This window comes from Chaetodon trifascialis, chromosome 11 (assembly GCF_039877785.1).
Source record: "Chaetodon trifascialis isolate fChaTrf1 chromosome 11, fChaTrf1.hap1, whole genome shotgun sequence".
Lineage (NCBI taxonomy): Eukaryota > Metazoa > Chordata > Actinopteri > Chaetodontiformes > Chaetodontidae > Chaetodon > Chaetodon trifascialis.
In genome coordinates this window covers 21,553,715-21,566,960 of record NC_092066.1, presented here as the reverse complement: position 1 = coordinate 21,566,960, position 13,246 = coordinate 21,553,715, and the positions used below count along the sequence as shown (strand labels likewise).

The 13,246-nt window shown below is 42.6% G+C and overlaps 1 protein-coding gene across 1 annotated transcript; it reads left to right on the top strand.

Moving 5' to 3' along the window:
• The first annotated feature begins 3,348 nt into the window (after positions 1-3,348).
• Positions 3,349-11,795, top strand: ankrd33bb (ankyrin repeat domain 33Bb). Its single transcript, XM_070973602.1, has 5 exons — positions 3,349-3,941; positions 7,514-7,643; positions 9,879-10,019; positions 10,237-10,400; positions 11,011-11,795. The coding sequence occupies exons 1-5, from the start codon at positions 3,456-3,458 to the stop codon at positions 11,665-11,667; spliced, it is 1,578 nt and encodes a 525-aa protein (XP_070829703.1). The 5' UTR covers positions 3,349-3,455; the 3' UTR covers positions 11,668-11,795.
• Positions 11,796-13,246: the final 1,451 nt, after the last annotated feature.

Sequence of the window (13,246 nt, the reverse complement as noted above, 5' to 3'; positions counted from 1 at the left end):
GCCTGAGCAGAGAGCAGCTGCACACGTCCCTGAAATCAGGTTGTGGGTTGCCAAGTTGCAGTGACAGAGTTGAAATTGTGTGTGTGTGTGTGTGTGTGTGTGTGTGTGTGTGTGTGTGTGTGTGTGTGTGTGTGTGTGTGTGTGTGTGTGTGTGTGTGTGTGTGTGTGTGTGTGTGTGTGTGTGTGTGTGTGTGTGTGTGCGCACGTGTGGCCAACTATTTCTTTAACTTCATGCTGCGATTGACAGTGTAAAGGTGAGACCTTTTGACTTTCTCACTCTAGTCTTTTCACACAACTATTTCAGTCTCTTTCTGTGTGTGCAAATTGGTGCAAGGCTACGAATGGCTTCAGGAGAGACGGTCTGAAAGTGTGCACCATTACTCCATTTACAATGAATATCAAGACAGCTATTAACACTTTTGCCTTCAGACATATTCAGACAAAACACAAAGTAGTTCTTTTCTTGAGTACTGGAGTGCTTTGAATTTTGAGGTCAGCTGAGATGTACAGCACTCATTCTGACAAGAACTCCCTGTTCAAGCAGTAGCATCTCACCGACTATCCTGTTCTAGTCCGTTAAAGTATAAAGTATGTGACTACAGTATCACGGAAGCCAGGCTGTTAATCACAGTAACAACCACTGAATATCTGTCTTGCATCATAATCCAACATCAGCAGTTTATAAGCGCCCAGTTCTGATTCGGGATCACGTCTGGTGCTGCTGGAAAGCGCAGCTCCAGGAAACAGGATGTGGGGTTATTTCTGCTGAATCCAATTACCTTTCTGCTAATGCACAGTCTTAACAGTTTTGGAAGCCAAGTGGAGATTAGGAGCATATGCAGCTGAAACAACATATCTGCTGTCAAGCTAAATCTGATTTTTCCAACCTGTGCTTCATTTTTCACAAGCACAATGAGATCAGCCTTTTCATGGCGATCAAATCATGGACTAAGAGCCTGTGATTTGTCCCTCTTTAAGGAGCCCTGAAGAGATTAGTACTGTGTCAGGAAGAGTTTGATTTCTTTTTCTGCACTATTGTAAAACCAGACTTGAGGCCCCCCCCAAACAGAAAAGAAAACGTGTAAAATCTACACTGTATTTTGCAAAAGAAATGTCAGACCTTGTTCAAAGAGAACTTGCAAATAACTCTTTTATGATGTAATGTTCTTCAGGAAAGGCAGGATTTAACCACTAGAGATTAGTGTTACTGTGCCTGAAAACATGTTGGCTCAGTGTGAATGGTGTCCTCATGTGGCAAACCTTACCTGCCCTAGGCAGTCTGCACAAAATGCTAGGAATTAATCCCAAGGTGTCTGCCAGATGCTCAGATCAGCTGCTCAGTTCATGACCATGTGAACCTGACTGATTTACATGCCAGCCCGGTCACTGGAATCCAAAACCACCACAGTAAATGATATTTCATGTTCGTGCAAACTTGGCATGTATGGAAGCAAATACTGCATCTTATATAAATGCATACTTTTATTAAAAAAAAACAAAAAACAAAAACAGAATAATTGTAAATACCACTGACTTTATAGCATTGAAATATTGAGAATATGTGATTTATTTTCTCTCTTCGAAAATTCCAGTGGTAGTAATGCAAAAACTTGATTTTACGTATATCGTTTAGGGTCTACTCCATTCAGGTTGTTAAATTTCAGTTCATCAGATTCTGACCTAAAAAATTCAAACCAAGACTTGAACATGTGACAAATGATCAGTGACTGACAGATAATGACAGCTAGTGCGCTATCCTCCAAAAGAGGCGGCACCACCCATTCATTTTAACTGCTGAAATTTCAGCAGTTAAAATTAGCAGCTGGATGTTTCAAAGTTGGAAAGTCAGACCATAAATTAATAAAGATGCTTATCAAGGTAACAGGTTTGAGTGCTCTAAATCAGTGGTATAAAAATAACACCACTGTAAGTAATATGGTTACATTTCACAATGTGGTATTCATGTGTCTATAACATTAAAATTCTTATGGCTGTCATTTACTTCAGCAGGCATGCAACAAGAGTGTGTTTACTCTCTGCTTGATTTACTGTCTGTCATCTGTTTCTGTCATCCACTCTGATGCACATTCTTACTGCCTTAACTTCCAAAAGTTATTTATTAATCAAAAGGATCCAAATATTCCAAGTCTTGTTGGTGACTCACCAAAAAGTATTCAGACAATGATGAAGGTGGCATCAGGACCTGAGCTCTGACTGGGTTTAGGGTGATCCCCTTCCTTCCACTATACTCTGTAGACAAATGAAGTCACGTGGTTGAGAGATCTAATTTAAGCGGACGGCGTTAAGTGCAGCAGAAGATGACACCAGAGAGGGTTGGGCTGGCTTGACCAGTTGCACTAATGACTTCTTTAACTCTAATGGGGTTATCTCTGTCAGAACAAAAATAGTAAATGAACGATGGTGTAAACGTTGGCATGGATTTCCTGGTTGTTCTTTACATATTTATTTTGTGCTTTTAATGTCACAGAGTTGTAAACATCTATCATGACACATACTGTTTCACTTGCTTGCTCTTGCCTGTTGTCCCTTTGTAAAAACACTTCACATATTAAGAGAAAGTGAAGACATTCCCTCTGTGCTTGTACCATTCAATTTTACACTTAATTGTATTCCGGCAGAAAACACTCAAACTCTCTTGTCACCGGGGAGGGGAACACGACAGAGCAGCTTGAGCTAGCGAGAGAGCGACTAAAGGGATTATCATGCGCAAGTTCAAGAGAATGTCTCATCCCATTGCTGGCCATCATCAAAGCAAGCCCAGTGTTTCTCCACAGGGAAACACGGGATTAGCTGCCGCCGTTAGCAGTGACTGTTCCTGTTTCCAACCAAGACGACTGCCTGTTCTTCTACTTTCCAGAGGACAACTTTAGCTTCAATCTGTCCTCAAGACTTCAGGAATTCAAGCTGCCGTCTGGGTTCTGATGCTGTGATTGAACTATGTGACGGATGAAGCCTTTGCTGCCTTTGCAAAGAGTCACTTGGAAATGGGCAGTTGCTTTTTCACAGTTTGCAACTCATGGATACTCTTGGGCTTGTCAAACTCACGCAAGAGGAAAACGTCATCATATTGAGCATCTTTGGTCACTTTACCAGTGTGTGACTGCCTGAGATCATGCTTATGACCAAACCCTTCTTGTGGAGTTGTAGGGAATCCTGTCCTCTATGGCATCTTGAAGAGATTTATTTGACGGAGGATTGGGAGCATGTGCAATGATCTCATGCCTCCATTGTGACCTCTGGTGACCCTTATCTCTTGGAAGACCTGACAGAGACCAAAACAGATAAATGTCAACAGCCTGACAGCATTCAATCTTCTGTCGGGTAGGATGAGACAACGTATTGCAGCAGGATGGTGGATATAAACTCCAGGACCTCCTAGAGTTGTCCTGGCACCCCACAGTAATTGAAAGAGTCGGGGGAAGGGGACGGTTTAAATGGTGTTAATAACAGAGGAACAAAGTGAAGGTTCAAAGGTTAGAGAGAATGGAGTTGCCAGACATGTGGGACTGGGTGACAAAGTTGCTATGGATACACCTGTCATGTCTGTCACCAGCGATGATGATGATGATGAAAATGGTAATGAGTATGAGGAGTCAGGAGAGGACAATAACGAAGAAATCAAAGTTGATTACACACGAAACTATTGGGAGGATGAGGACGATATTTACCAAGAGTTCGAGGAGTTGGACTTCGAGGCCCTGCCGGATCGCTCCGACACACGGAGCATCGCCTCTGATGATTCTTTCTATCCCCCGGACAGTTCAGTCGTGTCCCTCTTGTACCGCTCGCCGAGCCCCGATAGCCCAGAGCCCATTTCTTTCTTTAATGCCTGCTGCAACAACAACGCCATCATCGTCAAGATTATGATCAGACAAGGAGTGACGGAAGAGGAAGTGAAAGAAACAGACAGGAACAGAAGAGTAGGTGTCTCTGCTTCAATGTATTTTAAAGAAATGTTTGATTTTCAGGCACGCCTGGCTTGTTTTCACTGCTAACTTGAAACCAGCAAAGTCTTTATTTTGTTTCCAGCTCTCCTGATGGAAATGCCCATACAGAAAGGAAGCCAGGAGGAGTCTGTAGGATTGGACTGCAGTGATGTCATCGTTCTTTTCTAAGGTCTTTTTTTAGTGCTTCAGCTTTAACAGTAACCTGTGGACCATGGTTCCACATAATCATGTTGACAGTATTCAAAACCACTGCACAGTCCTCCAGACTAAGCTATGCACCTTCCCGTGACCACACCCTGCTCTCAGCTTTCACTCTGAGGTTGCTCAAGAAAACTGGCCAACGTCGCTGCCACCCTTCCTCTTGCTCATGCTGACACTTACTGTGAATGAAAGCTGCTTGCACTTTAATCAAACACCAATAATAGTTTATATCAAAACCCAGTACAGCTATAGTACTATGCAAATATGCAATAAGTGAAAGTTAGTTGTACAGCTGTTTGCATAAACAGCACAACATAAATGACTGCCACTTCACTCAGACCTCTGACAAATATAACACAATGAAGACATTAACGTTCGGTAAATACACTCATGAGCACTGTTGTGGGTTGCGCCGTGAATGTGTGGCTGATTAACCTTTCAGGTAACTTAGCTATGTTCGCTGATGTTAACGATGGTTGATTGATTAGCATTGGTTTTGAGCTGCTAAATCACAATCGACACTAGCATAGCCTTCACACACAATAGAGAGACACAGTACACCATGTGACATTGATTGTACATACAGCAGTTGCTTCTGCTGGGGTACGGCAACACTACTTGGACAAAAACCACACATGCAGAACTGCAGTGTACCATAATATTAGAACTGCTTGTAATTATAATGTCCCTTCATTAGGTTGTGTTATGATTAGAGTACATTTGCTAATGATCATTTCTTGATAGCGTTGCTTGGTTGGCTGTTGTTTATATTTAATTTTTTGAATATTCGAGGGATGTTTCCCTCCAGATATATATCATTATTACAGCCTTGCAGGGATATGACAGCTTAGCTTAAATTCTGGTTCAAAACAGTGCTGTATAGGTCATGGACATGGTCAAGACCTGTGGTTCACATTAGTGAGCTGTTGCAGCAACTGGGAATATTACATTATTTAAAATCATGCCTTGGTATGGGAGCTGTTTCTGTTGCCCAGCATGCATATGATCTTTTGTGCCTGCAATGTTAATTGGCCACTCAGTACAACTGTGGCCATTGTAAGCTGCTAAGTGTTATGTTCACAGCTTACAAGTATCAATTAGAAGTCTGAAATATAGAATTCCATTGAGAAATGTCTGTTTATATAATCCTATGATTGATCAAGTTCAATGACTTAGACGTGTCATAGAGTGTAACACAACATAACAGCAACTGATAAAAATCATGCTGACCCTGTTTGAACCTGGCCCTTTTTCTCAGCGGCTGGTTTTGTGGTCAGGTCAGTTGAGCCTTGTGCAGGTCCTGAACACCAGCAAGACACTGAAGGTCAAATCCTGAAGAAGCGTTCAGAGCAGTTGGTTAAGCCTTCAGTGGCAGATGGGGGGTGTCAACTGTACAATGACAGTGTCAGGAAGCAGCTTGCCATCAGGGCTCAGCTTTTAAAGGGTTTGCTGAGACATTGACCTGAGCACTAGGAAAGATATACTGTATGCTTAAGGAGCTGCAACAGACAGAGAAAGACTTGTCCTGGAGCACTGCGCCAGTAATGTCTTTCAGGACACTGAAGAGTATGTTGACATAACATATGCTGCCATGGAAATGAGCCGAATCCATCCACCCATTGTTTGTAGTGTATCCCAGTAAAACAACCCTTTAGTATGTGTTCCAGGCTGGCCTCCTGACTGTGCTGCGCTGACCTTATTTTCTGTATGAATGCATGCTGTGCCATTCACAATCTTCACCTTCCTCAACTTTAAGAAACTGTGAGAAAGTTAATCTCTCCTCACCCTCATCAGAGGTTTGACTTCCTCTTTGTTCAAGACAGTTCCATTCACAGGAAATGACTGAAGTACTGTCTGGGTTGTTTCAAAGTTCACATGATGCGTAACATTGTGTGCAAGTCACAAATGTAGCTAACGTTAAGTCATTTTGGTCCCAACTATTTCATTTATTAATGCACATTCTCTCTTATTTGTCACCCTAAAAACAAAGCCTGAAAGTCATTCTCTTGAATTCATGATATTACCACTGTCTCACAATCCCAATTCTCCTCTTGATCCATGTTTAAATTAAGTTCTTGTCATATTCCATAAAGATTTAATTGGTCAACCAGCTGTACCTTTTGAGGTGCTTTATTACTACCCATGAGGCAGTCAGGGAGGCATAATTTATTACTTGTCATATTTAATTTGGCAAGACTGGCACTAAGGTGCGAACTACAACAAAATGCCACTGAACGGAATAAAAATGTCGGTCATAAAACTTTTTGTATCCAGGATTTGGTTACTGATATAAACCAAACCACAAAAACCTTTCCACTTTACTTTGATTTACTTACTTAATGTGATTATTTTCAAACATTTTGAAGATTTGTGCATTAGTATCTTGGTTGCTCCATTCGCCTCATCTTGTCAGGAGTCTAGAATTTGTCTTTGGAGTACATGAGCAGAGGGGCAAACTGTTATGTAGTCTTCCTGTCATAAACATCTTGACCCATTGTACTTACCCAAGGCCCCATTTACTGTCCACCTGCTATTCACATGCATGTGAAGCCCAGTGTGGGAACTCAGCTCAGAGTTTGTCAGTTGTGATCTGTATCTGGATACATTATGTGGGTAATGGCATCTGACCCACGGACCACGTCCAGATGTGGTCTGGCTGATCACAATGTATTCTGTGTGCATTTACACCAGACATTAACATGTGCTCTTCCTAGCTTGCATGTTAATGCAAATGTAACTGGAGTCAGAGTTGTACAGTTTTTTGAAATGTAGGGATTCTAATAAGTGGTTTAGGTAATGAGTTTAAAGTGGTGGTTTGCTTATAAACTGTATGATCGTCTGACCACCTTTGTTATTTCCTTGGCTGGAATTTTGTTTTCAGCAACATTAGAGTGAAACACGATCTAAGCAAGAAACGTTGACCAAGAAGATTTTTTTTTTTTACCCCTAATCCAAACAGTAACTCTGATTTAACAGCTATTACACTTTTACATAAGAGCAAACCAGCCAGTAGCTATTTGGACATTAGATACTTAGCAAGTGACCACTCCAGTTGGAAACCCATGTTTAGCCTGTGTTAACAGTCCATTACAGACTCACTATCAGTCCATTACACACTGTGAAAAACAGCCTTTTACTTTGCTTGGAGGCAGCATGACTGATAAGTGTTATTTCTTTTAAATAGAGTCACTGCAGTGTTTTTCTCCTTTGAGGAAATATGGTTATGAATCCATAAAAAAGCTCCACAACAGCTCCAAGATCCAGTTTGGTGTTTTTAGGAGGCAAAATCAATCACAGACAAAAAGAGAGGAGGACACTCAAGCACCCCTGTTTTTGTGTTTCAGTCTGGTCTGATTGTGGCATGCTACCATGGCTACGTGGACGTGGTCATCGCCCTCTCTCAGTGCCCGTACCTTGATGTTAACTGGCAGGACAACGAGGGCAACACTGCTCTTATTACTGCAGCACAAGCAGGTAAACACATCTCCTGCCTTTGAATTGAACCCCTCGTCCTGGCTGTGTGTCCGTGTGCAGTCTGTACTCTCCTGTTTCTTTAGTTAAAGTGTGGCATTTTGGGAAATACGCTTACCGGTTGGAGACATGGTTGTAATTTTCTGCTTGTGTCGTCTTTTGCTCTCAGGCAGCTCAACAAATGATGATGATTCCATGATGATGTGGAAGCAACTTAATAGAAACTTTGGTTATTTACAACTTCAGCTTTTTTCATGTTTTTTCTGGTTAACTTAGTCCCACAAACAGACACAAGCTGTCAGACAGTTCCACAGGTTGGAAGCTAGCTGGCAGTTTAGCCAGACTGGCGACTACTTGGAGATAAAACCAAAAGTGAACAAGCCAAAGCCACACGCCAAAGCTGAAGCTGAGCTTGAAGGCTCAGCTTCAGCTGTGCTGGACTGTAATAGATTTACAGTCAACATTTTGGCTAATGAGCCATGTGTTTTCCTCTCTTCCAAATGCATTTGTCTAAACCGTTGGCTGGTTTACACCCTGTCTGATCATCTGAAAGCTTGGGCTCCTTGATGCAACCTATTTTTAGCCATCTTGCTGCGCTCCAAGATTCCAGCAACGACTTTGGCGAATACAGTTAGCGATAGATCCAACGGCCGCAGCCAACTCGACTTTTACTTAAATCAAAAGGATCTTATGGTTAAAGGGAAGTGCCATGATCCTGTAATTACTACATGCAGCTGCTGTTAAAAGCCTAATCTTGCTTTAAATGGTGATGGCATCTTCTCTGATACAAATCAAAAGACCTGGAGCACACAAGCTTAAACTAAGACCAGCCTCATACATAAAGGCGAAGATCTGCTTACTAATGAAGCGTTAGTGAATATTCAGGATCTGAGTACCAAAGCCAAAGCTAATGGAAACATCTTTTTGCTGGAGACAGAGTCGTGCTCTGTTTGACAGGGATCCATTAGAAGATTCTGTAGAGATGGTCGAGAGCTTCTTCAGTTGAGTTCCCAATCTTTCTCCTTCATTTACCACAATATGGAACAGTTTCATTGTAGTAACTAACAACCTCTCATCACTTCAGATACACACACAACTTCCAGGATGTCTAATTTCAAATATGACATTTGTGTCACAATTTGTGTATTCATGAACCATTTCTTTGCCTTATTAAATATTCCTCATGATCCATCTAATATTTAATCTGTCTCCCAGTGAGACATGTTGCATACTTTAACATTTCTGTCTGCCCACTACTTTTGATCCATAATTTACAGTGGTAGAAAATTTTATTGCAGCGAATTGAGTTTCAAATTTGATCTAAATTGAAGCACAGAGCATATTATGCAGTCTGGTGCTTCCATTTGCAAGAATCACTGTTATTTGCTGGCATTAGAAAGTACCATGGTAAGTGATTTCATAGTGATGCAGCCACATGTATCAGACATGGTGCCCCGGCCTCTCATCTGGTAACGATGATGAATGGCTCTCTGTGGCCTGTGATGAATAGCTGCAGACTTCTCTTCATTTTCTGCTTCATTAAAAGAAGTATTGATCCCCTTTCATGATAAAGTGTTCTGCAACACCTCGGGGGAACAGGTGTGCAAGACTGTGAGTCCACACAACTACAGCCAAGTTGTCATACCCATGAGATGAAAAACTTCCTCTAAAACCCGTCAGTAAAGGCAGAAGGAGTGTGCACATGAGCTGGGAATGAAACCCAGGTGTTCTCAGGTGAGCTCCCATTGTTAACCATCCTCCTCACCCTTCCACTCAGCCATGCTTCTCGCTGGATCTCTGTAATGGAGTCCTGTTGCATGCTCAAACTCTGCATTGTGCTCACTTTAAGGAATTCCAGGAGATCAGGCCGTTTCATTAGCCTGGATTTAGACTGGATTTACTCAATTAGGAGCTCGGGTTGTGAACATTTAAGAAGCTGCGCTGATGGTAAAAATCTGCAGTTTGACTTCAAATCCCATCAGTGACAGAGAGTGGCTGACAAATTATAAGCTTGAAATGAAGTCGGAACTCCACTGAACTGCAGAAAGCTGTTAATACACATAGGTTTGAGGCAGCGTTCTTATCCTTCTGTATACAGGACTGAATTTAACTGTACCACAAAGTCACACATAGACATTAACTGACAGCAGACAGTAAAAGAGATATATCAGAAGAAACTGCCATGGAGGAACGCTAACCTGCTAAACACACATCTGTGTGTCTCTCTCTGGTTTGCAGGTCATATGATCATCTCTAACTACCTTCTCAACTACTTCCCCGGTCTGGACATTGAGAGGAGGAACTGTCACGGTTTCACAGCTTTGATGAAGGCCGCCATGCAGGGCCGGGCTGAGTGCGTCAGAGCTCTCATGCTGGCTGGTAAATCACATGCATTCAATCAACTGAGGGCTATGGACATCTGTTCTAGAAGCTTAAATCTTAAATAAAAACCTTTATTTTTCTTACAAGTGTATGTATGCATTAGTTGGTAAGATGTATCTGTCAGGGCAGACATTGCCTTTGCTGTATGGGTGAATGTGCAAGTGTAGAGCCTCTCCCTTGCATTGACCGCTTCCATAACTCCTTATGTTTCCAGGAGGTGATATTCAGGCACGGGACAATGGCCGCAGTATGACACCCAGGGAGTGGGCTCTCTTCACCGGTCGATACGAGACAGCCAACCTGATGTATCGGCTAATGACAAAACCCTGTGCTGAGCAGTTCTGTGACTCCTTCTCCAAGGAGTGGCCCATGCTGGAGGTTAAAAAGAATGATCATGTCTACTGTCCTGCAACCCTGATTCCTTAAAAGTTGAAATGTTCTAGATAGAATGCAACCATTTGCAATCAAACTGTGTTGTGTTCCTGAGTCCATTCAGTCATATCCTTAATCCAATCATGTGTTCACAAAGTGCTGAACCTCTCTCCATCCTTGCTTGTGAATGACATCGTTGCTTGAGCCTTTCCAGGATGCCCCTTTCATACCCAATCATGATACTATCACCTGTTACCAATCAACCTGTTTACCTGTGCAATGTTCCAAACAGGTGTTTTTGGAGCATTCCACAACTTTCCCAGTCTTTAGTTGCTCCTGTCCAACATGTTTGAAACTTGTTGCTGCATCAAATTCAGAATAAGCAAATATTTACAAAAATCAATGAAGCTGATGAGGTGAAACATTAAATATATTGTCTTTGTACTGTTTTCAGTTGACTATAAGTCAAAAAGGATTTTACACAGCGATCCAACTTTTTTTGGAATCGGGGTACTGCTGAATGCAGCACATAATGCTTTTCATCCCCCCGTGAGAACTTCAACACAAGCAGTGAGAATGTGTTCTTTTTAAGTTGACATTTGCTCTTGTTGTGTAGGAGCTGGTAGCCAAGGCCCAAGAGCCGAAGTCCTGCTGGAGGCGTTTGATCAACCTCCTCTCTTGCTGCCCTTATAAGTTTTACATCAACAACAAGGTAAACCCTGTGGATGATGGTGTTCTCGACCACATGGTCCGGATCACCACCAGCATCTCCAGTCCGTTCATTGCCACAGCTTGCCGCACGCTAAGTCCAGGCAGCCCGCCATGCATTGGGAAGCGTCGTCATGCTGTGCAGGAGATCCTGAGGAGGCAACGGGTGGCTGATCTCAAGCGTCTGGGCCCAGACAGACTGAACAACTACAAGAGATTTTTCCAGAACTCGCGGGTCCTCCTCATCCCCAAGGCGATGGATCGGAGGGCCAGCCTCCAGCCTCAGCTGCTGAGTGACATGGCCACGGCGTCCACGGTGGCCATGAGACGAGCAAGTCTCCTGCCTCTGAACATGCTGAGGAGAAGCAGCGTGCGGCCGGGCATCGTGGTGCCCAAAGTGAGGCTCTGCAAAGCCCCGGCTCCGAGCTTTATGCCAGAAAAACTGAAACGCAGCAGCAACCGCAACCAGCTCCAGATCCCCAAGTGGAACTACAAGATGAAGAGAATAGAGAGGAGGCAGGAAGAGGAGAGGAAAAGACTGTTGTCTCTGACAAAGAGGAGATGAGGGGAAAGAGGAGTATACTCACATTATTTGAGGAAGCAGGACATGACTTGCTGCAGCTTCAGAGCCAGCACTTACAACGCACAGTGTTGTAGTCCTAGAAAAATAACTCCATGAACTGACTCTTTAAATGTGCTCTGTAACTGCTAATGCTCATTTTTGTTTGCTCTGATTGCAGACATTGGATTTGTTGCCTTGTTTCTTCTTGAGTTCATATACTCCATTTATGAGGCATAATTTGTGGTGCAATGTGGGAGATATGGGGGCTCTGGAAAAAAAATCTGCATAATGTTTGTAATTTCTGCTGGGATGCTAATGAAGCACGTTTTTCCATGTTGGCAGCTTATGTTTATGGTCATGACGTGGCAAAACAAAAGAAGTTGAAGTGTAAGGGTTTCAGCGCTCTTTAAAATACCGTAAGTGCTTGTCACTTGGTCTAAAGCTGAAGTTTCCAACTCAGAACATTTGTTACCAGGCTACTAAGAAGGAGGCAGAGAGAAAAAAGATTCAGTAAGAGAAATGGGGAGAAAACAGGAACAGAGAAGAAAGAGATCACAAAGGGAAAAGGTCTAGGAGACAGACAAAAAACAGCAACAAGACACACGCTGAGTTGGAAGGAATGAGCACAGGACACGTACATTTGAACAAGTGAAATTTGACAGTACAATTTGCCCGAGAGGAAGGACTATCAAGAGGGCAGAAATGGGGTTTGAAAAGGCAGGGAGGTGGCAGCCAGTCTGAGGGATTTCACAGGATGGAGAGAAGAGCTCCGACACGGCCAAATGAAGATTGGTGGCTGGCTGCTACAGCAGATTGCCACAAGAAAGGATCGTTGAGCATACAGGAGGAAGCCAAGAAGCCATTTTACACTGATACACAGTAGAACAGGTATTTGAGAGGAAGGGACGAACTTATGTGCAGTGACTGAGCTGAGGAACCAGCTCACGCAGGCTTTGTAAGGGCTTTGTGGAGAACTGGAAAGACAGAGCCAAAAATAAACAGCTTAGTGTGAGACTTGTTGACTTCCAAAATGAGATAGTCCACCACTACTGTCTGCTACTGTATGTATCTCCTGCTCTGGGAAAAATTGTGGGCCTTCATTAGTTGTTGCTGTGCGAGTGCATGTGTATTTGAATTTTTCATTGGAGTGGCAGTGATGAAAAAAGGATTAAGGGGAGCTTTGGCTAACTAGAAATATCCCAAACATAATTCTACAAAATATCAGTGAGGAAAAAGTATCAAATATGACATTTTTAGTATGTAAATCTGTATTGACGATAAATCAGACAGGTTTAAATGAATTATTCACCTTTATTACTCTCTAGTGGTAATCTCTGGGAATTGCAACAAAACTATTAAACTAATTAGTGCAGAGACCCATCAAAAATCCAAATAACAAACTAAATATATTTAAGTGGTGGTTTAAAGGGTGTGAGCCATTTTGTGCCATGAGGCAACACAAATCTCACTAAATGACCCTTTAATGTTTAATCCATCATGACAGACTTTGGGTCTGAAGTGGTCTGTGCTGGACCACAGGAAACTGTGCTGAAATGGAGTGGAGACTGTCAAGACCTCCCTG